At 45.5% G+C, this 24,317-nt stretch overlaps 1 protein-coding gene across 1 annotated transcript in view; it reads left to right on the top strand.

Moving 5' to 3' along the window:
• Window positions 1-10,327: 10,327 nt before the first annotated feature.
• Window positions 10,328-24,317, top strand: part of LOC131258901 (amyloid-beta-like protein) — a 69,049-nt gene continuing 55,059 nt past the window's right edge. The window contains exons 1-2 of the mRNA XM_058260298.1: window positions 10,328-10,396; window positions 22,396-22,566. Coding sequence (XP_058116281.1) covers window positions 10,328-10,396; window positions 22,396-22,566 — 240 coding nt within the window. The remainder of the gene's footprint in view (window positions 10,397-22,395; window positions 22,567-24,317) is intronic.

Consider the following 24,317-nt stretch of genomic DNA (forward strand, 5'->3'; position numbering starts at 1 on the left):
GATGTAAATATTCATCGATGTTCAATTTAATCGAAATTTGTTGAACATACCGAGCAAAGTGGAAAAGATAAAAGACTTGTTATTTTTCGATTCATGCGCACAGAAACAAACAAAAATCGTATTGAAAAATGAGCAAAAAAAAAACAGAGAGAGATATAAAAAAGTAATCCAACAAGTATGGTAAACATAAACACAAGCAAAACAATATATACACTCATAACACAAGCATCATAATCGTAATCGAGAGCATCCGTACACGTGCCCATATATAAATATCATAAACATGCATTCGAACCTACCTACCTATCCCAAACTACCTGTACCCTAGCTACCTTCCAGACAGACACCCAACCTACCTTTCAGCACATATGCATATAAAACGAAAAACATACCATGGACGTAGAATCCACATCAACCCTAAACAAATCACACTAAATAACTGAATAAAGTACTAACAGTGTAGTAAGCATGTATACATACAAACATACATACCGACAAGGTAAAACAAAATAAAAGGAACCCATCAGCATCACAAGAGCATCATAGTAAGCTAGGATATGTAAAAATGTTATGCACTTAGCAAACCAGTTGATAGAAGCTAATACAATTTGATTGTTTAAACATATTTTCTAACAATTCCTTGCTTATAGTAAGAATACAAATTCCAAATAAACTTTTGCAAAAACAAACCCTTTGAGTTTTTTTTTTCTACAATTAACTTATCTTTATTTGCATAAACTGTTTCATTCAATATGATTTTTTCAATATTTTACTAGATTTAGGAGTTATGTTTCACTTTAAACCATTAAACTAGAACGTCAAGCTCCGTATGAAAAACATGTGAAAATTCTTACTTCAAAAATTTTAATTAAAGAAGAGTACAACAGACAATGATAATATTTCTCTTGACAGATAATGTTAAGCTCATCTTACAGTAAGAGCTCAGCATTTAAATTCCTCAAACAATTTTTAGCATATTGTTGTAAACTCATCTTAATGGTATGCAAATGTAGATAATTTATCACACTCAAATACAGTGAGTAGTCCAAAGGAAATTTGTAGCAAAACTTGTAGCTAGATTATATATTCTTAAATGAAAAACATTAAATGTTTAATTTCACTTGCTTTCATCGCCGTAAAGTGTAAAAAAGAGGGAAACTAAGCGTACCAAACGTAAAAATTCCAATCATCTATATCAAAGCCATTTCGTCATCATGATGAAGTCGAAAGACCATTTGCCCCGGAGGAGCATATTGCCGGACACCGTACAACCATGAGGTCACAAGGATCCGGCCGACGCGAGGTTGGCAAAGTGAACGACTTCCTCTGTGTTTGTGGCGAGCCGTTTGTGCACGCTGCTTGTATGCCAGCCAACCGGCGAGCGACCGGAGGAGGCTGGATTTCCATTAGAAAATTGAATTAAAAATCCCAAGCACAAAATGGACCGCCCGTTCCGCCAGCCATCGTCGTTTGGATGCCAGAAACGAGGCCAGCGCTGCAAACCCAGAACCAGAACCAGACGCTCGCCAAATGGACTGTGGCAAATCGAATCGACCCCGGGCGACACCTCCCCCACCGACACCCGTCCTCTCCTTCGCGTGGGGGAGGGAAAAGAAATAAAAGCGGAATGCCGACACGTATCGCAGGAGCAATTAGGATGACGCGAGTGTTCCCTATTTGTGCCCATTATTGCGTAGATATATCCTCTTCTCGGTCGTCTTGATTTCTTCATCACCATCCGTCGTGGTGACTTTTCCCATTTTTTCATGTTCACATCCGGAACAGTCACTGCTTCCCGGGTGTTCCCGTCCCAGAGTGGCCAAGACAGTGTGTGCGTGTGTGCATTGGTGTGGCATGGTGCATGACATGACAGACGATGTGCGGCACCGATTTGGCGGTTTGCTGGAAAACTGTTCTCGTTCACCCCACCCCAATCCCACAGGGAGGCTCTGAAGACTCCAGTGGTCTTGAGAAAACGTACCATTCCTGTTAGTCACTCGGTCCCAGCGAGCGAAAAGCATCCCATCTGGGCCAGAAGGCACTGCAAAAAAGGGAATGAAAACTACACGAGAGGAAAAAAGAAAAGCCGTTTGCAAAAGTTCACTTACTTCCCCGCTCGCTCGTATGTGCGTGTGGTTTCTGGGACAAATGTTTCTGACCTCGGGTGGTGACACACCGGAACGGGCGACGAACGGATGACGTACGCTCGGTCCGAAAGATGCTGCTGGCCTCACACCCGATGAAATATGTTCCGGGCATAGATGTGCAGATAACTATCTTTTCATGTCGTTGAAGATGCAACCAGAGGCTAACTGTCGCCCATTTGCAAGGGTGTTTGCCTGTGTGCACTGTCATGTGCATTGCGTATGAACCGGTCAACGGCACAGGGCGACCAGAAGCCAGCCGGAAGCTTTCGGTTTGGCTAGCGGATAAACGAGTGAACCCTAGAGATTCGAGAAACCAGTTGAACGCCACCAGGAGCCCCATCAGCTTCACATCTTATGAAGCACATCTCCGGGCGACCGTTATGTTGGAAAACCCCGTGTGGGTTGCTTTCTGGGATTTTTCCTCTTGAGCAGTTCCGTTTTGATGTTTGATTTACTGGTTTTCATGTTGCCAATGGAAACCAAAAATGGAGCCAATGTAACTGGCGTTGTGAAAGTATTGTAGTGTAAACCAAAAATGGCAAATGGGGTCATTTACTCACACATGGAATAAATCCTACTCCATAGATGAGATCTGCGTTGATCTAAAGGTTGCGATACTGTTGCTTCTCAGTATGGGGGTAAGGATTGAGGACCACTTTACAAGCACAACGAATAATTAATTTAATAGAAACCAACATCATGTCAACGAACCAGTATGAATCCGGTAACTCAAGCGCTTGTGCTAGGAATGCAAATGACTTGCGAAGGCACTTTTTTGGTGAAAATATTCATGTTACTGCAAAAGACAAAAACAAAAACTAAAATTGAACAAAGAACCAGGCTACAAACCCTAGTTTGCATGTTTCGTGTGGGCGGTGAACGAGCATACAACGGGATGTTGACTAAATATGACAAACAATGACGAAGCGCACTAAATTATGCAGCATTCAAGCTACGTATGCCGAATCCTTGTTGTTGTCCGCCATCCATTGGCTTTCCAGCTATTTAATCCTTTTCGTTACCAACGAAACCGACAAAATACACTTAAACCCTTTATGAGTTTACATCGATGACCTTTGTTCACTCCGAAAAGAATTAGCGAGCTACATTATTCTTCAACCTGCAGTGTAGAGAAGGTCGATCTGTAAAATAACACTTGCTTTGCTTGGAGTGTTTGATTTTCAAATGCTACAATTAAAATGACTACTTTCATATCGACTTCTAACTTGGCATAAGAACTCTTGAAACGAGTACTGCTTCGTAGAAAAGTACGATTATGTAATTTATTGAGGAAAGTTAAATTGAAAAATCCTGAAAATAAATGCCAAGGAAAATCCATCACCGTTTTCTGTTGCTATTCAATTGTATTCGTTATATTGAAGCATCATAATATAAAAGTTATATCGGGGTATTACGTATCGCGAATTGGAGATGTTTGGAAAAAAAACATCGCCCCCTACGAAGGACATAAGAATGTTTTGCATGGCAACGACATCGATCAATCATTCAATATTATTATAATTATGTGTTGTGCGAACTGCAGAGTCACCGCTAACAAGTATTTATCAACGGTGGAAGTTAAAATGTTCCATAGGGCATGACAACTAATTACTTGTGAAATGTTGTTTTGTCTAGGGATGGAAGCGTAGCTTTTGATTTCAACATCGTTTGTACCTATGATAAACAAATAAAATTGAATAGAAAAGGCAAAGAAAACATCTTAAAGGGAAACAGAACGTAGCCAATGCATCAGGTTTGATGTCTGATTGTCTACGGGAAAAATAATAAAACATGAATTTGATGTTTTGAACAGCCACAAGGCCATATTGTTGCCGTTGACGAAGCCAAGAACTTTCCGTCTCAGAGAAAAGAGGAAAAAAAAACTCCACGCGACGATAGTAAAAACCCACTAATGGTCAAAACAGTTTTCTTTTACTACAGTTCGAACTTGTCTGGATGTCTGGAAGTTATGAGTTTGGTCGGAATTGGGATGTTGTCTGGGGATTGCGTCTGGATCTGTTCCGTTCGCCTGCTGAGTAGATTTTCAATCATTCACCGACACGAAGTCTGCGGGTTAAAAACGCAAACATCAATTGATTTGTGATCATAAGGAAACGAAATAAAGCCGGTTTCCAGGCAAAAACATTGTCTGGCTTTAGAAATATGCTATGGAGGTCGGAAAGCTGGCCATGAAATGAAAGTACACTGAAAGAAGTGATTTTTCATATGATGCTCTACAATTTCTTTTGATTTAAATAAAACTTGTGCTTAGGAATGCGTAGAAATATTTTAACAAAATTTAACATGATAATGAAAAGTTCAGCTTCGGTTTCGCAGGCAATTTTTGCTGATTGTGAAGCTCTAGCAAACATGCAAAGTAATGTACATCCTATTGATAAATTACTATTATTATTTATCATTTTTGCTCAGGATGATTGTTTTTAAAACGTAATGTTTAGATTTTTCTTAAATTTAAAAAGTTGATACAAAGCAGCAAAGTAATGAAAACATCATACAATCGTGACAATTAGTACAACGATGTGCCTGCTGTTCACCCTTTGGACTATGGCCTAGCGTACCTTCGCTGCCCTTTGACTCCTGACTCGGTCAGTGCCGGAACATAAAAACATTGTATCGATCGCTCCGGTTCCTGCTGCTGGAAGAAATGTAGGCGGGGAAAATCGGAAAAAATCGGTTAACACGGGATACATTTCGAATTCCGTTCGCGTCCGTCGACCATCGGAAGTGAGAGGGAATAGAGAGTGTTGTAATTACAGACGCGAGTAAATTAACATTTCCCCGATATCCAGCGCGTGTTTTTTTTTGTGTGTGTTTCTTGTTGGTATTTTCGGTCCCACTCGGTTGAGTTTTCCCCCGCAATTTTCGTTGATCATGCCAAGTGGGAAAGAAAATCAAAAAGAAACAATTACAAACTTCTTATGGAGCGCTGAAAAGGCAATGTATTCATGTTATTCATATTTACAAGTTTTGAAATAAGTTGCTCCAGATCGATGGCCGGTCGTTTGCTTTATCGTCCCCTTCGACGTGGCCGTTGTAACAACATACAAATAAACAGATTTCCCGACACGGTGGGAGTTTAAACCCAATACCGAGGGGCGCAAGGTCGAAGAATCCACTTCTGTTCTTCATTTTTATACTTTAGAACGTCGGGTCCTGGGCTAGGCACGACGGACGGTGGTTGACTATCGGGTTCAATTTCCCGCAGAAATCCTTTCTTGAGTATGCCGCGTTCGTACGTCCAATCGTTTCTTGCGAACCCCCCCGTTCAGCCTTGGTCCAGGTTGATTCTTTATTCCGTACACGGGCGAATAAAAAAACAGGGAACGACGACCAGCACGACGCCATTCTGCGTGGATTGGCATGCCGTGCCGAGGCCGTGTTATATCGATATTTCTCCGATGTACGGTGGAAAAATCGCCCGTTTCGATGCTCGTAAGCAACAACTTGGCGATATTTGGCTTTTCTTTATGGTCAACGCGATTGCATTGCGGTACAGAGTGAGTAGCTCGCAGGATGGGAAAGTACGCTTTTCCAACACGGAATCCGCCTCAGAGTCCATCGCCAATGGGGCTGGATGGAGACCAAACCTTCCGTCGTGGTTTGGCGTATGACTAGCTCACCGAAGCTCACACCATAATACAGTGTGGCGCAAGCTGTATGGTTGTTCTGGCAGTTTGTTAGTGCGACACTGCCTTCACAAGCCCTGATCCTTCACCTCAGCACAGAGTTGCAGTGTGTGTGTGTGTGTGCATGTCCCCGTGTCTGGCGTCGGGTACCGCCTGACTCATGCCTTTGAGAGCATCCGCAAACCCGGCAGCTTCACCAAAAGTATGGGAAAGAAAAGAAATCGACAAACGTCCCCTTTCCGGTCGAAAATGGCCATCTTCGTCGTAGGAAAATACAGCCCCGTTTCCCTCCCAGCACTTCCCACTGGCTCTCGCACTCCGGAAAATACGACGCGAGGGAAAGCCGAAAAGAAAACCGAAACCGTCGAAAGAGGAGAACAGAACAGAAACATAAAATGGATTCGCATAACGGGTATCGATTGTAAGCGCGCATGCCTACAACAGGCTCGAAGGATGTTCGTGCGCTCCCTTTTGGCGATCGGCTCTCTGCCTTTCGCCTTTTTCTCTCCCACTCTCACCGAGTCCTGTCGGAAAATCTCTCCCTCTCTCTTTTCGTTAATGCAAATTTGAGTTTTGTTTTTTCTATCCGGAATTTCCACTGACTCTCCGAAAATTTATAGTACACCGACAGCACTGCTTCCCCCCAAGGGAGCGCAGTTTTCCTTAATCGAACGATAGGATGTACCGAAATAGTAGGAATATTTATGTTCATAGGGCTTTATTGCTTAATTTTTTTTAAAGAATCAAACTATTCTACTTTTGGAAAGAAAACAAAATCGCATGTATTTCCGGGTAAAAATGGGTTTAATATTTATCAAGAATCAACCTTACTTTCCAACCTTATTATATGTGATGTATCATTGTTCCCAGCATTTTTGAACTTCTGTTTTCAAAATTATTCCCAACTATCCTTTATCTAAAAATTTACTATAGTTTTTATCCTTTTCCAAGCGTTGTAAATTAGAATTTATTCGATAATTGGGTTGAAATCAAGTAAAAGTTGCAAACTTGCTGGAAATAGTAAAGCAGGTAAAGACAGTGAGTATTTATTTCCAACTAACACAAACTTAAATTTTTTGTCAACTATTTTATTTAAACTAAAACAAAACGAAATGAAACTTTCGTAATAAAATTGAATTGTTTTTAAACTACTTAAGATACTATGCTGTAAATAATATGAGATCAACTTGCTTACGTTACACACCTTTGTTGAACGATTCTACCCCTCGGGAAGCAGCGACTGCGTTCGCTCTCGAAGTTCCTGCATCGGATCAATGATTACACCTTTGTTATGCTAACGCTGGACTCAGCCTTGTCGTGTCCACCAACCCACCCACCCACCCACCAATCTCCTCCACACGCTTCCGGCAGAACATACTCAACATAAACCCATCCGCGGCTTTCGGGTGGAATTAAATGTCTTTCCTTTCTAGTCCGTTCTCTCTTCTCGCCGGCGCCACCAATTTCACGAAGCGGTTGTTTGACTCTCTTTCTCTCTTTCTCTCTCTTTTCGTGGTCCATCTCGCACCCCACAATGGAGCTATGCTCTCGCGGGACAGCATGAAAAAAAGATGGAAAAGAACAACCTTCTGAGACACGACGGGGGGAGATCATCAAGGCAGCGCATAGAGAATATCGACGACGGAACCGAAGCGGTCCCGGTGCCCCGACATCGGCGACAGTTTCGATTTCGTGCCGTACGCAGTCACATCGGAAACAGCCTCCCAAGTGGTTCTCGCCAGATAAGGTGTCGGTCCGTCAACTGCCACGCTCTAGCAGCAGAAGTAGCAGAGCTTTCTCTTGACACGGTACACTGGACACGGCCCCAGCGCAGGTTGTTGTGTTGGGCGTGCAGGTGTTGGGGGTGTATGGTTGCGTGTGTGTGTGTGTGTGTGCGTGTGTTTGTGTGTATTTTACTCCAGCGGCGTTTTATAAGGCGGACGGGTTATGGTGACCTTCCGGAACGTCAGCTCCGGAATCCGGTCGAAAGTGGTCACAATTTATCCAGTGCTGAGGAATCAGGAGTTGAATAGCAAAGAGACGATTCCATCGAAACTGTGGACTGTGTGTATAGGTGCCAAAAAGTGCTCCCGATAAGTCATCCGGAACGAATCGAATGCTAAGGACACGTTCTAGAATGGTTTATTCCACTCTGCAGCCTGTCGAGAGATTATTCCACCCGAACTTTGTGAACCATTAAACCTTCAACATCTCATTCAAGGATCTGTTTTAATGCACAAAAACACTACGAGAGGAAAATCGCACCCTAAACCATCTCCAGTTGTTACACGTTACTCGCAAGTTTTTGGCTTCGATTCGTTTTTGAGACACGCGTGAGAAAACCAGTTTCCCTGGGAAAAACATTTTCCCAATCATTTCAGCAGCTCCTTCATGCGGTCTATTTGCAGCGAAAAGTTACTTCACTTTATGCCATCCAGAACGATTCCAACTCCATCCGTCGCCTGTTTTTAGTAGCAGTATAGTATACGCTCTGCCAAACTTGTGACAGTGTGCACCATCGTACGGGTGTGTGCGTGTGTGTGTGTGTATATGTTCCTCCTTGGGAAAGCGGTACCCGTTTTTCCTCCGTACACACAAATCGATCCGTCGCATGAATCATCGCTCGGGTCGCTAGGAAAAAGGCTGCTTTCGCCGCGCCACAGGACCCGCCATTGCGCCATTGTCGTGGCCGGAGTCTGCGCTGGTGTGCGTGCGTGTGCCGTGTATTGCTGAACGTGCGTGCGCAAGTGTGTGCCCACAGGACGTGGTGGACGGTTTTACACGGCAATGGGCCGTGGTTTGGCTGTATTGTAGGACGCGGGGACGAAATGCGCAGCTGAGCGAACACAATGAAGCCCGAGCCACGGGCGTGTATGGGCGAGTGTGTGCGAAACAAAGACCATCGGGACACGCTGGTTGAAGGACTAGAGTGGGCGAGTGAGCGAAAGAGTGTAGTAACGTGCACTGAGAGTGCACGAGAGAGCGAGTGAGAGAGAGAGAGAGGAACGGCACGACCGAGAGTCGAAAGTGTAAAAAGGATATCCCCACCTTAATGGTCCTGTGATGTGCCGTGGGCCAAGGATAAGCGCCTGAAAGGATTTAATATCTCATTCGACCCAAATCGTGCACCGAAAGCCGGACTCCAACTAACCCCCACACACACACACACAGACCCATACATGCACACTATCAGCCACACGCACACTCGGGTTTGGTGGGGATTGTTTTTGTGCACTGGTTCGTCCGTGCGATTTGGTCCGAATTATGGCCTTCTCACCCCGCCGCATCTCGCGCCACCAAATCGGTCCCTTTTGCTTTGGTGTAATTTTTATCGATCTCAAAGGAAAACTAAACATCCAGCAGGAAACTCCAGGCCTTTGCCGGAGGAAAATGTACCGAGCCTGGGCCCGAAAAGTAGTCTGAGAATCGAACGTGAGCGGGCATCCGAGTGGAACTATTAATCGAAGGAGATTAGGGAACGCGATGGCGTTCGATTTTGGTCACCATCGAATGATTCATCCCGACCGAATGCGTCCGTGTTGATCCTGGCCGAAGATTAGTTTCGGTTTGTTTGTCCCCTGTTTTTTTCTACCGAGAACTTACCAACGTTTCGATTTGGAAATCCCGTTCCCGTTCGATTAGCTTTTCCAAGTGGAAATCCGCCGTTGTTTCGATATTTTCTCGCAATGTTCACTAATTCCTTGTGATTTAGTGTTTTATTTTCGGTTAACGGTCTTTTTCGTTCGCTTTGCTTTTTTTTTTTGCAAACCCATGGCTCGTGTTTATTGCTCTTTGTTTTCCTAGCTTGTTTATTACGCTTGGAAAAGTATTTTTTCAACTGTGATTAATCTACATACATGTGCAGATTAAGATTCGAGTGATTTTTCCCGTGAACAAATCCTGTTCCCTTTTATTCCTGGAACTTTTCAAAGCGCTGATTACTGTGTGTGCAAGCAAGTGTGAAAGGATTACTTACTAGTCAGGGTGTGTGAGTAAAGACTGACTGAAGATACGCTGGAATGGGTATTCGAAACTTCATCGTAGTGTGCTATGTTAACTTATGTCATTTGGTCTGTTCCTAAAGTTGTTATCCTTATATTCGTTACAGGCGATTTCAGGTGAAAATAGTGCGTACTAGTTGCTTCCCACATACGATAAACTGCATACATCGTGTAGCGGTGTGCAGCAGAGAGTGCACACGGCCCGCCTGTGTTGTGCATCGGACGTGGTGCTATCCGTGTGTGTCGAGAGTGTTTCGCAAAGGCCACACGTATGCGAGTGTGTGCCGACGGTGTGCAGCGGAAGCAGTGCGATATCGCCAGTAGTGAGAAAGGGCGCCTCGGTGCGACAGGAAGCGTTCGTTTGGCAAGTGGCAGGAAATAAATCAAAAACAAACGAATAAACAAACGGAAGAAACGGACAACAACACCCCAGTGAGGAACCAAGGTGCCCAAGGGCGAGTGCGTGTTTGTGTGAGAGAGTTTGTCCCGTGCGTGTGAACAGGAAGTTGCGTACAGTTCCGTGAACAGAACGATGTCGTCCGTGTGGCCAGTAACGGTCGCGTTTGCCCTGGTGGCACTTTGCTCCGCTTATCAGATACAGGTAAGATCAAACGGTTAATGATGTAGAACGTCCGACGGCTTTCCTTCCCCCAAACGAACACTTATTCTAGCACCGAGGAGAATGTTACATGTTTTCTCGTCGTCTTCGATAACAATTCTATCGACCGATTGACACTCTGACGTCAATGGGACCCCTTTGGACTCCACAAGTTCCCCCTAGTATCAACCCTCCTAGTAGGAGGAAACCGGAAACCACCATTTTCCCTATGCCGTTGGCGTTCGTCCAACCGAAACCCTCGCCTGCTTTGACTCCCTCTGTGCGCCACGCCACGTATCGATTCCCACTGCAGAGGCTACTTGGCTTCGTCACCTTCATCCAGCCAAAGCTACGAGTGGGCACCCCACCGGAAGGGGTTAAGGTGCATAATCACCTTGAACCTCACGTTCGTGCAATCGCAAGGCTACACGCAACACGACCGGTCTCACAAACGGAAACCCTTGCTACTTACTAACCCCTAATCCTAGGGGGTTCGAATTTCCCTCCCCCAGAAGCCAAAATGTCAAGTTATGTTTTCTTGGTGAATGTGCGTGGTGCATTTTATTCGCAATGGGTTTTCTTAGTCCATTTTAAGCTAGCATTACTATGATATGTTTTGCCCCCTTTGGATAGTCAGAAAATTAGACGCTTTCACGAGGAAATTGGGTGGCGATCGTAAGCGGGTAGGATTACCGTGGAACCGAAGCCTTTCCAGTGGGCTTCACCGGCGGCGAACCGATGAACCCGGAACGACCCGGTGTTGTCCGGTTGGCAATTGTCATAATCGTTTTTTTTCATCCATTTTCATGTTTTTGACTCCCTTTACCGTCGAGCATGGAACTGCCTGACTTCGTTGGGGGAGCGTTTCTTACGATCTATTATCGGGTTTACGTTTCGATGGGCAATTTTTGCGTCGCCCGTACAAGTACGCTTCCCTTAAAAGGCTTCGGGAGTCGGTCGAGTGAGTCTCACCCCGGTAAGAGAAATATTACCCCACACAGCGTTACCCTAAACAGAACGATGCGAAAAGTCCCAGAAAAAAATCGATACCGTAGCAAATTATCTTCCCTTTGTGTCCACCCGGGTTGACGGAAAATCTGGCCCGTCCCCTTCGCGGGGCCCGAAAGCAGGGAGCGTGGGTGTATGTTTACACGCGATTCTAAGTTCACCCTCACCGACACGGACCGAAGGACATGGACAGCAGTTCCTTTTCAACCTCAGAACGATGGGGAAAAAAAGAAACTCCCGTTGTTTATTCTTGGGCCACGCCGGACGGAGGAATGTTACTTTTTCCCCGCGGAACTCACATACACCCAGGTACGCGGTATCCGTTGCACCAATACTAGCAACCATGTCCCCTTTTTCACCAGTGGCCGGTGGTTCCTTTCCGCTCGACACTTCCATTCCATCTTGTAAACCCTCCGAGTGCCGATTGTCCTGCGCAAAAAGAATTTCGGATTTCGAAACGGAACTACGTCTCGTGCGTTCCGCTTTTACGTGGCCTTTCGTCCTTCACGTCCTCGAGGGGGAAAGGCAGCTGTTCGACACATCCCTGGCAGAATGCCGCGCTCGTCTGCCGTTTTCCTTTCCCACCGGAAGATGTCACCAACCCTGACAGTGTACACAGACACTCTTTTATTCCCCAGTCGTGCACAAAACGCGCTCGGAAAAAAGGTTACTTCGCTGCAAAAAAAAAAGCGACTTAGAAATTCTTGGCAAGCCTTTGGCCGGAAGGGAGGAGACGGTTTCCCGGACCGGAAACGGGACAGCAGGTGCCCGTTTTCCCCCCGTTTGGTGCCAAGTGACGAGGGATTTTAATATGCAGCATGAGTCATAGGAATGGCGCACGAGTCTGGTGCTTCGCCTGGCACCCGTTGGATGTTTTAAAATGCGTGTTTGTTGTCGCTGGGTTGGCCTAAACCCCACACCGTACGTCGCAGGTCCTGGGACGTCCTACTATTTTCCCACGACCGAGGAGCGAGAATAAAAAAAATTAAAACACAAACATACTGTTATGTAATGGAGCAGGGAAAGACGGGTGGAAAGACATGAAAAGTGTTTAAAGGCAATATAGCCTCTGCTCGGTGAAACTCGCATCCCTTCGGAACGTTCAACTCGAACACTCGAAAGCTGTCAAAGCGGACGTGGTAACGTTATTAACAAATTGTTCGAAATTGATTCCCCAAATTGAATCGACTAACTGACACACTTTGACAACGTTCCTCCCCATCATCCCCACTCCACCGGGCGCGTCTTTCGCCTAACAGTAGAGAAGTGGATTGTGAAGAAGCGAGGCAGCGTAATGTCACGGTGAACTTTATGCGCCCTTTTCTAATGGCTGGCATAAACTTGGATAATCCCGCAGACAGTAACACATTTTTTCGCGACTTTATGGCGAAAACCTTCGTCGTGGAGGGAATTCTTTCCATGGAAAATTATGAATCATCCTCGGTTTCTTCACCAGAAACACAGATTACATGGCTTTAAACACGATAAAATGTTATACAGTTGATGGAGCGTTGTATTTGAAAATAAGGAAAAGCAGTAATTTTCAGTGGTTTAGTTATGATTATTTAAAATAAACATAATTGCTAACGGATTAATTAAAAGAAAAAGAAGGTATAAAATTAATAAAAGAACAAGAAGGTTTATTAAATTTGATAAGTTTGCTACAACATATATTTCCTGTTCAAATGTTGATAAAATAAGTGACTGTCTTCATTTCGCATTTTTCACAACTGCTTCTAAAACTAAACCCAACAACGAATGTTATGCGACAAAGATTCAATATTACCAACAAGTTATATGGGTTTATATACTTCTAGAAAACTAAGCTTTGGAGGAGCTTCGATTCAACGAATAGCACAAACATCTTACACTTATCTTTTCATCCACTTTTGTCCTTCTCGGGAACCAAGTTCCAAAAGCCATCCAGGAGTGGCTGTGGAACAAAACCCCAATGCTAGCCTGCGAGTCTTCAACAAAAATGGCTCCTTTTTCCCGAGAACGGGTTGCCATCCACCCAATGGGTTCAACAATTTGGGTCTGGCTCACGTTTCGGCCGTTTGTAAGGCGGAAGTCATCTGCCAGCTTCGCCCGAGGCCAAATTGGGGGAGGGAGGGTACGTGGACGGGGTGGCCCTCAAGTGGATGTTGAAAATATTTCGCCACCATTCTAAGGATTGCCTGATTGCCGATTGCCTAGGCAACCGGGCGGACAATTGGTGGATGGGCTGCGCTCGAGCGGAAGTTTTCCTGTTTCCGATCTGCCGCCGAGATACGTGCTAACCGGGTGAAAGCAGCCGACCCCCGGGGGTGGGAAATATCTTCCGAACCAACCCTACGTGCGTCACCGTTCGCACTAATGTCGCGCGATAATGAAGAGAAATGTGGCGCAGGAATAAAAATAATTTCCTATATAAAAAGCCATTAGAAAGGACGAGAAAAAGAAACTTCCAGTTAGCACGAGTCGGTTCTGAGTCGCTTCATCACCACCAACGGTCTCTAGTTCGACCAAAAATAAAAAAATATAAGAATAAAAACTGTCCCTGTGAATAAATTAGAGTCCGTCACGTGATAGCGAACCGTCGAACGCGGTGTAACCACCCACACCACTTTGACTGACCGGAACTGAGGGGTCGGCATGTAATGAAAGTTACAAGCAAATAGCCCCGGGGTAGTAACCACGGCGTGGGTTCGAAAGGTTCACATCGGCGATAAGCGAGAGCAAAAAAGGACATCAACCAAGGGTTGATACCAAGGTGTAGGCCGCACCGGAAAGGACGCAGCGTTACGGAAGGGGACAGAAAAGTTTCAGCTTCGACGGTCTTTATAATTTAGTTAAAACTGGATACAACAAAACGTTCCGCAATGGCTTTCCATTATTTTTTTGTGCTTCCAACCATTTCTCTCCACCTTTCCCTGACGCCCTGCGGAAGCCCTTTGTGCTGACCAACTCGTCAACCACGACCCATGGGTGTTGAGGCTTGGAACGAACCAAGAGAAAAGTGAGTTTCCTTTCGTAGTTTTCCACCGGCATTATGGAAGTAATCGAAAGGGGAAGCAAAAATAAAAAGGAATGTCTTAGAAGAAAAAAAGGGCGATAGCTAATGGAACCTCGTTGACCCCAATTTTTTTTCAAACAAACTCATCGGATGGTAAGGGAGGGGGTAAGGGCTTCTAGTGAAGGCTGTGTATTTTATTCTGCATACTGATCACCCGAAGGCGATCGATAAAGGTGTCGAAATGGCAATGAAAATATAAAAAGAAGCATTGGTTGTTTGTTGGCAATCCACGCCAAACTGTGGTGTGAAATTCTAAAGGGAATCGTTTTGCTAAACTCAGGAAAGGAAAAACATGCCCGAATTATGGTCATTGCTTTTTTTGTTACCTGCAAGAAGGGAAGAAAGGAAATCAAAACTGATCTGGTTTTACGATCGAAAAATATTTCATTCAAACAAAATGTACCGATTAGATAGCATAAATATAAAATAAAATTAAGACAACCAAAAGGAATATAAACGAGTTGTCACCACAAGCCGATTAACCCATTGGCGAGCCAATAAACTCGAGATGTGTTTGGTCAAAAGTAAACAATTTAATTCAGAATGTTGTGATCCCCGTATGAAATACCTCCCCACATTTTGAACGCCTGCCGGGAAATACATCCTTCCCCGGAAACATGTTGGAATACGGAAAACTTACCGATATATAATTGGCAAAACAAGCTCCAAACACACCGGCCCGAATCGTTATCCGTGTTTCGATAGAATCCATGGGACTGCGCTACAAAAATTGCTTTGCGTGGTGGAAAATTTTCCGCATCCTGCGGATTGGAGTTTTCCACGCGGGATTCAGCAGAATTCAGCCGACCGACAAGTTTAATAACCCGATAGAGAAAAACAAACACGTTCGTGCTTTCCATTTCCAAAAATATGTTTCTCCGAAGTCCCATTACAGCCCCGTGTCGTTGAGGAGTTGTTGGAAATTGGATTCCATATTTAACACCGTAAGGACGGAACAAAAAAATTAAAATAAAAAACAGTGACGTGGAATGTTTTTGGGCAACCCAGAATGCCGGTAGGAAATGTGAGCAAGTTAGAAGAGATGCTGCGGGTTTAATCAAGCCACTTCATGAGCTCGTCACAAAAGACCGGAGTTGCTTTTCAAAAGAGAAGAGAAATAGTGTGCGTAATTTTGGAATATTCCAACGCAAAGCGCCTTCACGCTGGCTCCAATTCCGATGGCGAATAGAATTCGCGATACGCATCTTATTATATTTTAGGAATGTTGCTCAAGAGACCTAAACGAACCCGCAATGAAGGCGTGTATGTTTTGGGAGCCGCGGTTTTATCTATTGTTCCAGAATGTGCTCGAATGCGGTGACAATTGTACTCCCTTAATTTTAAGGAATAATCTTGCAGGACGGTTAAAAAATGTAAATAGGTATGATAAGAAAAGGGAGCCTTTACATGAAGGAAACAAAGGGAAAATGTTGGTGTAAACGTAAGTTTGAGTTTTCCTCTTAAAGTTAGGCATATCACGAGAGCGTCTTATTATAGAGACACCATTTCAAATTATGATCAAATAAAATTACCTCCGCTGGGACACTCGACGGAAATGAACTAGCTGTGCATTTCCCCGAGGCACCTACGGCAAGCGTGAGTACCGGTGAAGATCTCGTAGGCGTATGAACAGTCGTATCCACCATTTCCGGGCACTTACGGCGGTCCTTCTGCGCGGATTGGTCGTAAAGCAGCGGCAGCCGCATCGAATCCGGCGGGGAAGAAAAAAGGAAAGACAAAATTTGCATAAAAACGAGCAGAATATTTCAAATACTTCGGCACTCGACCCAGTTCAATGTACGTGTGTTCGTGTAAGTGCGCCCGTAAGTGTGTTTGCACACGTACACGTACACATATACAAGGCACCGCATACATTCCTGTCAATGGTTGGCTGTCATGCTTCAATTTGTGAACGTATTTCTGTACGGAGAAAAGTTCACGCTACGTTATATATTCTTGGGTTTGCATGAGTCGCCTCATACCTCATAGAGTTCTTCCCGGTCCGGCTCCCCCCCTCACCAAAATCCCGAAGGACCCCATGCCTACCCAACTGTGGAACGCATCATGAACCGGCGGCGCTCTGGGGACGCGAGTTGAGGCTAGCATACTCATAATGAATCCCATTTTCTCGTGCTTCGCTGGGAAATTGTTGATTCGTTTCCACCCGAACGGGACGCCACGGCACGGGGAGAGGGAAAAGGAACCGAGGGAGCAAATTGCGAGTCAAGAACTAAGCAAACTCAAACAATAACTCGCTTTATAATCTCTTCTCAGCTTCCATCGTCATCCACGGAGCTTCGGGCTTTAGGAATGAAGCGGGAAAAGTTAGGGTTTTTCTGTGAAACCCGTGAGAATTCTCGTCCTTCGGAGAAGTCCGTGAAGGGAAGGGAAATGGGAGGGTAGTAATAAACTTTAAGGAACTCCCCGGTGGAACATAAAATCATTCACGATACCGATGTCGATCGTGTAAATTGCGTGTTACTCCGTAACCCGTAGGGTACCTTAAGGAGTTTTCTTTCTGTCCGATTCTGCTGCCAGAGCACTTGAGGGAGTGATTTTCTCAGCGAACAGTCGTTGGTGGATCTCGAGCCCATTACGCGATGCCGTTTGACCGGACCTTGTGTACCGGGGCCCATTTGGGGGCTGGAAAAGCAACATTGACTTTTTACCGTCGCTCGGTGGCTGACCGGACGATGTCAACGATTCAATTAATATCCTTCTCCGTTTTTCTCCGGATTTCGAGCGGGGAAGAAAACAGCTCCGGGGTCGACCATCGAGGGCAAAAGAACGATTAGCGATGGAACCGGCGCGCCAGCGGGCGGATCCGACCGTGGGTGGAAATGTGGGCTCTCGAGTGCTGGTCGACTTCTGTTCAATGTTTTCCGTGCTTTCTTCACGACCCATTAACCGCGCACCACTGGGTGTGGGCGCAAGGAAAAGCTAATTTTTCAAAGAGATAGTCACTGCTGATTACCTCTCAAGATGGCCGCGTGTCGAATGCCGGGAATCGATCCGGCTTTACGACTTCGGCACGTCGTCATCGGCAGCAATCCAGTGCTTCGGTCTTCGTTCCCCACCCTGCCCGGCTGGGATGGTCATTAAGTCGGCAAAGCGTTGGGCCGACGTTCGCCACGGTAGGATGATGCGAATTTAATGGTTCCGATGTTTCGATAATCGATATTTACGTCACGAAATTGCTGGGCCACCTTTGCCATCGACGAACGGGACATTTTCGCGAAGACGTTAGCACTTGGCCAATATTGGCCGTTTCGTGTGTTCGAGTGTGCCTTGAAACATTTGCATTTCACGTGCAGCTCTGTTAATAGCTTTCTGACTTCCGTTGGTCGAAAATCCGGTGAATCTTTGATGAAGAAGTTCTTGTTAATTTATAAAGAGTCCAAGAGCTAAATTTCATTTGTTGGGCCCAATATTAAAACAAGAATATTGCGTTTTGATTCTAAATAAATTAGTAAACTTTAATTTTTACAAAAATATTGTATCTTACAAAATTCTTAAAAATTGTATTAATAAACGCTTAGGAAAACTCCAAGTTGTTTTATCATAACAATCAAGTTTTGCATAAAATAAGAGGGCACGTGGAATCTGTAAAATTTCGATAGCCACCAACACAACTCGTCAAGGGTTCACTATTTGCGCGACATCCGACTGTTCTGGAGTATTAAATCGAATCATCTTGTCGTGGAACGTTGCGAACCACTTCGTGTGCAAAAGCGTTCCGCATTCGGGCGAACGAAACTGAAAAACGTGCCAGACATTTTTCTCGCCTGAAGAGCGGGGCGGGGGAAAACAATTGAACGATCGATCAAAAGTGAACCCGGCCCAGGGCCCGGTGCGTTTTGGGCACCGCAGGGGTTTTTCCGGCCAAATAACTGATAGGCACACACCGGGGGGAAAAAACACTTTTTCCTTCGCGGGAAAAAAGGAAACCGACGTAAAAAAAAAGCATGAAACGGCACACGCAAAATGGAACCACTCATCTCCGGTGTGCGGGGGCGTTGATCAAATCTTTCAAGAAGTAACAACCAAGCACCATACACACACACGCACACACACGCGCGTACATCCTTCGTACAGTTGGGAACGCGTGTAGGGTCTTAAAAAGCCACAAAGTTTACGACGCACAACAGCGTCTTCACCGTCGTCTGTGTCGTTTGGCAAGATTCGCCCCTTGCGAGCTTCCTGGCAGGGCCGGAAAAGCACCATCGATCTTCCGCCCCCTTCCCTCACACACCACACGGCGAGCGGGAGTGCGTGCGTTTGATTTTCCCAGCGTTTTTCTCAGCAACACACACACACATTGCGTATGCCGGGGACGATGGGTTCAGAAATCCCAAAAGTGGCTTTTCCCGGAACGAGCGCGGTGCCAGTGTTATCGTAAAGGGTTCGCCCAGAAGGACGCGGGTGGAAGGTTTTCGGGTATGCGATCCTGCCGTTCCTGCCTTGCAACGCTCGCGCTCCCAAATCCCCCCCCCCCCCCCCCCCCCTTTGGTTCAGCTGAGCAGAAAATGATCGCTTTTCCACGCTTCAAATCCGTCTGTTTGCTGCTGTGTGCGATTCAATTTCAACGCGGCGGGAAAGTGTCAGATAGAGACAGATAAATCGGGAAAAACCCGGGTAGTGAAGGCTGCTGAAAAGTGTGTGAAAACGGGGTATTATAAGGCATTGAACGTCGTACGTGCTTTTTTTTTTTGTTGTTGCGCTCCTGACAGATGGGTGTGAAGCGTGAAGAAAGGATGAACGACGGTGGAAAAGAAATAAAAGCACACGATGAGAGGCGCGAGTGAAACGGTGGAAAATCGGGCCACTCAGTGTAAATATCACACATCGTTGCCAGGGGAGATAAACCGTTTTCCAAACGCCCGATCCTTTCATCTTCATCCAGCTTGCTTTTTGTGAAGGCACTGGGCGCAGTGAAAAAGCAATTCAAGGGCCACGTTTGCCCTCGCCTGACGACACTCGCAAACTCTTCCACACACATCTTTGCTATACTCGTCCTATTTGTTCCTCTTATTTGGATTAAGTACTAGCACGTTACATTAAAATCTAGATTGCTTCGTTCGAAGGTGAGTGTTGTGACTTTTAACAGGATAAAGTAATGCAAAGGTGGTATTTGTAAGTCGGAATCTAAAAGATGCACACAGAAAGGATTGTGTTGTAACAAATTATAAAAGTTGCCAACAGAATTGCCAAACTTTTCTAGCCATCGTGAGAAATAAACGACGGGCAAAAAATTTACCTTTTACCAGGATTTTCTCACAAGGCTTGTACTCTCTGATGGTTGGGTTACTCTCTCTTTCTCGCACCTTTTTCATGCTTATTGCATATAATCAACCAGTTACTTTTCTCACTCGGAAGAGCTTAAGGTTCACGCAACCCTTCGTACCTTCGTACGTCACACCTTTTTCCTAGTGCCTTTGTCATGATTTTTCATTTTCGTCCTTAATGGCTTCACCGTACGTACGCCTTGGTCGTGTTATTTTAATCATGTTTATTTTTATTGCACTCACTTGGGCACAAAAGCGTTCGGCTTCCCAATACTGAGTTACTAGTGATTCGGTGCGTCTGAAGGCGTGATTGGCTCGTAAATTGAATGGATCGCACGTATTCCCATGAAGCGCTGCCGCTGTTTGACAGTGCAATTGATTGAGTGTTCGCACACTCGATACGTCAAATCAAGGACTGAATGCTTACGATACCCTCGGTAAGTTGCAGTCCGGTTGTAAAGATAAAAAGTGCGGAGGCTAGTATTTGTGGTTGTAAAAATAGAACCTCAAGCACACGCATAAAACCCTCTAGCCGGACGGTGTGGCTGTCACCAAGCACACAACCTCACACAACATACCTATGCGCGGGGAAAACATACTGCGAACAAACAAAAAAAATGCTCCGTTTGCTCCGAATTTTCTGCTTTTTTGCTTCGGAGCTCGTTTTTCGTGTCCTCCCAACCCGAACGATTCCATGGAGATTTATGCTCGTTCACCATGACATCCTTGGCGCTGCCAGGAGAAGAAACTGCTCCAACCAAGAGCCAAGGGTAGTTGGCGGCGGAAGGGGCCGGAAGCGACGCGGAGGTCGGAGCTGATGAAAGTATTCTAGCTTTCGACGCAGTTGAAAGTTAAGTCTCGATGGATCTAGCTGGTAATTTCCTCCGAGTGACGCCCCTCGCCGAGCGCCCGGAGTCTACAAGAAGTGGAAGAGTTTTTAATTAAAACATGCCAACTCTGCCAAAAAGGATTTCCCAAAGTTTTGGCTTTTGGCGCTAAGGGCAAATGGGTAAGGTTTGGCAGGGGGGAGTGGGTGCCTCTATGTGAGCAGTGAAGGTTTTCCTTATTTTTCCAATCGATGTCGATCGACGTCTTGTGAGCGCACGGTGGAAATGTAATTTCTTTCAGTGATGTCTTGTTTTGTGGAATGGTGTTACAGCTCCTTTCAACACTGTTTCAACCTCAAAATTATTTTCTTTTTGTTTACTTCTGCATTCAATTCAAGTGAAAAACGTCGTGCTAGATAGAAGAATGTAGACTTTTCAAAAAGAAATCTGTTCATTGTAAATTAATAAACGATTAATTAGTTCGGTGTCGAACTCCTTTGTTCAGATTATTTTGCAGAAAACATAATAAATGGATCTTTAATGTCTGACACATGCATTGCAATTCAGCAAAGCTTGATTTTGTAACTCACAAAATCTGTTATTTACTAAAATAATCTGGACTTGCATCATCTTGAAACCGTCCCTAAGGTATCTCTTTTAAGAAACTGCTGGAGAAGAACATATTCTGGCAGGGCACGCAAAAACATGCAAACCTACCATTACAGAATTAAATGTCCTCGCACACAACCAGAATCCCCCGGACAACGCCGAGCCGTGCCTTGGAAAGGTTCGTTCCAGCTGCTGGAACTCGAGCTCACTCAAGAAGATTAGTCGCTGCAACTGGGGAAATGTGGCTTTCAATCTTTTCAAAAAACGTGTTATATTTCGGTGGTTGGGGTTTTTTTTGGTTTTCTGTATGCTGGACCCGGCTATTTCTGTTTATCTGAGCGTTGCTTCGTAATTCATCTCCGCTGGACACGTCTGGTGGTTCTGTTCGGACGCCATTTGCACCAAACACCAAAAAAAAAGGAAAAGAAAAAGAAAAATCGATCCACTTTCGAGCGGATTTTCTTGAGCATTTTGGCAAAGCAAAAGCCAAGTGGCAAGTGGTCCTCCGGGGCGCGTCTGTCGTCAAGGATCCATTCAACGGGCCATCAAACAAGTGATTAGTGGTCATAAATCATAAGGCAGCACGGCGAAAACAATAGCGACGTACCGGAGGGCCGGATCGGTCGCCAGCCGGCTAACTGTGCGGTCACGCGCACCCCGAGACATTGGTTGATTGTTTTCCCACGCGGAGTGAAAGCTAGATAGATTGCACCAATCATAACGGTTCGATGGCTCCCGAGGGTCACTGATGAGGTTTGACAAAGTCCACTGGCGCAGAAATGTCGCTCCTTCCGGAGCCGGCTGACCGAAATTACCTGGCCCCGATCGGTGGCGTTTGGCGTGACGTTTTCGGAAACTGGTGCTTTGAAAGCGATTAGTGAAAGGATTACGGGTTGCAGACGGACGATCATCCATTTCGGTAAATATTTGCTTTCAATTAATCCCCCGATTCGGCTCCGGAAGAGGGGGTTTGAGGCAACGTGCGAGGGATCTGATCGGGTTGACTGGTGCCACCTTGAATGTTTCTTGAATGCCTAATGAATCCCGCATCGAGATTAGCATATTAGACCTGGACCTGCAAAATCTTCCCCCACCCGGAACGGTCGTCACTAATGAGCCGTTAGCTTCACTGACTTGCGGATGCTAGTCGAAGACGTTTCGTCCGCCGTTTCGCCAATTCTCAATCTCCATTTCGCTCATTTCTTTCTCTTCCCTCAGGCCGCTTCACCGCGATGGGAACCACAGATTTCGGTCCTGTGCGAGGCGGGCCAAACATATCATCCGCAGTACCTGTCCGAGGAAGGCCGATGGACAACGGATCTGAGCGTGAAGGTGCCCGGCTCGACGTGCCTCCGCGATAAGATGGACCTGCTGGACTACTGCAAGAAGGTAAGTGTGTTCGAGAACTTGTGTCTCGTCGAAATTGGTCCGTTTATTCGAGAGAAATAAATTAAAATGTACCTTCTCGGATGTGCAGAACGGCACAATCCGGATTGCCAAAAATGTTTGCCGGATGCCAATTCCTTTGCAACGTACTTTCCTCTCATAGGAATTTCCCCCCTGAAACTATAAAAGCTCCACACAGTAACACAACCGCCCGGAACATAGGACGAACGAACGTATCACAACCGTGCTCTGACCAGATTATGGTACGGTAATGGAACACCGGTATCGGGAACGTGTCTTTCTGGATCGTTCCGGGCGTACACATTACCTTCCAAAAGCTCCCTTCCAAAGCGACGTGCCGTTAGGGGAGAATCCTCGTGGTAGCAATGTGCCGATTGCCGATTGTTTACCAATGTCAACGATGCCAAATGCTTGCCAAATGCCCCACGGGAGTTGGGGTGGGCCACTTTCGATCGTCACACTCCCTGCACGGCGATAGGACATACCTTTACCGCTTCGGATTACAGAGAGAATCCGTTTGAAGTCTCAAGTGTGCCGGTCGTTTAAGGGGGGGCGGGCAAAAGCTGCCGGGAAAGCTTGCTCGTTCGCTGGCTTTGAAGATGGAGAGGACGCTTCGGGCTGTAAATACCTCTGCGATGGTTTGGGTGCCTGCCTCTGTTACCTTCCATTCCATTCCGACGCCTTCGAAATGTGTCCTGCCGTGAGGACCGGTATCGGTAGCGTTACAACCGTGGTGTAATTAGATTTTTCAATTTGCCATCGTCGACTGCGACGGGTCACCTGAAACGGTTGCTCACCTCGGTTGATTATTAGGTTACAACGCCGAGTAGAACGCTAGAGGACGGTTAAATAGAATGCCGTCGCTCCTTCCCAAACCCACACCAGTGGCACTGGAGGCGGACGGAATTGACTGACAACGTGCTGACCTGCACGGTGCACATTGAGCCCGTCGGAACTTCACCCCGGATTCATTGGATTCCGGTGCAATATTCTCCCGTTCCCACTCGAGTGTATATTTTAATATCGATCAACAACCCCACACGAGATAGGACAAGCGTTTCGCTTCGACTGCAACCGAGCCGTTCCAGTTTGTTTCAATCCGTCGGGGGAATTGCTATATATGCTGTGTTACTTCGAAACCGATCAGAAATCGAACAGCAACATTCGAGTTCATCGAATGCAGCTCGACGGTTCGATGCCAATGCGCCAACGGTTGCAACCGTGTGGGGTCGCTTATTTTATGAATTACATGATGCAGATGCCATAAATGTCAATTAGCTGGAATTTTGCGCTTCTCTGCTGAAGCGCTACCCACGTGGGAAAATGGTTCATGGAACGGCAATGAAATGTTCGACCGTTCCAAACATTTTTGCTGGGTGTGTGTGTTCTAATATTTTTCAATTTAAAATTCGGTTGAATGCTCGAATCGAATTTTTAAGTCCCATTTTGTTCCAATTTGAATGTGAATGCAAATTTGGATACATATTAATTTTGAAGAAAACAATATTGCAACGAATAAACAAACAACATAACAGCACACATTCGGTAGTAAATTTAATTTAAACTAAGCTGTATAAATTTGGAATGTATGTTTCACATAAAAAAAAGTCAAGGGCCAGTACAATAAATAAATTGATTTATACCAGGGGCATCCCGCATTGATTCGAGACAAAGCAAATATCAAGCTTTATTTGCAAAAGGTATCAATCATATCTTCCCTATTTTTGCTGGAG

Source organism: Anopheles coustani, chromosome 3 (genome assembly GCF_943734705.1).
Source record: "Anopheles coustani chromosome 3, idAnoCousDA_361_x.2, whole genome shotgun sequence".
In the NCBI taxonomy this organism is placed as follows: domain Eukaryota; kingdom Metazoa; phylum Arthropoda; class Insecta; order Diptera; family Culicidae; genus Anopheles; species Anopheles coustani.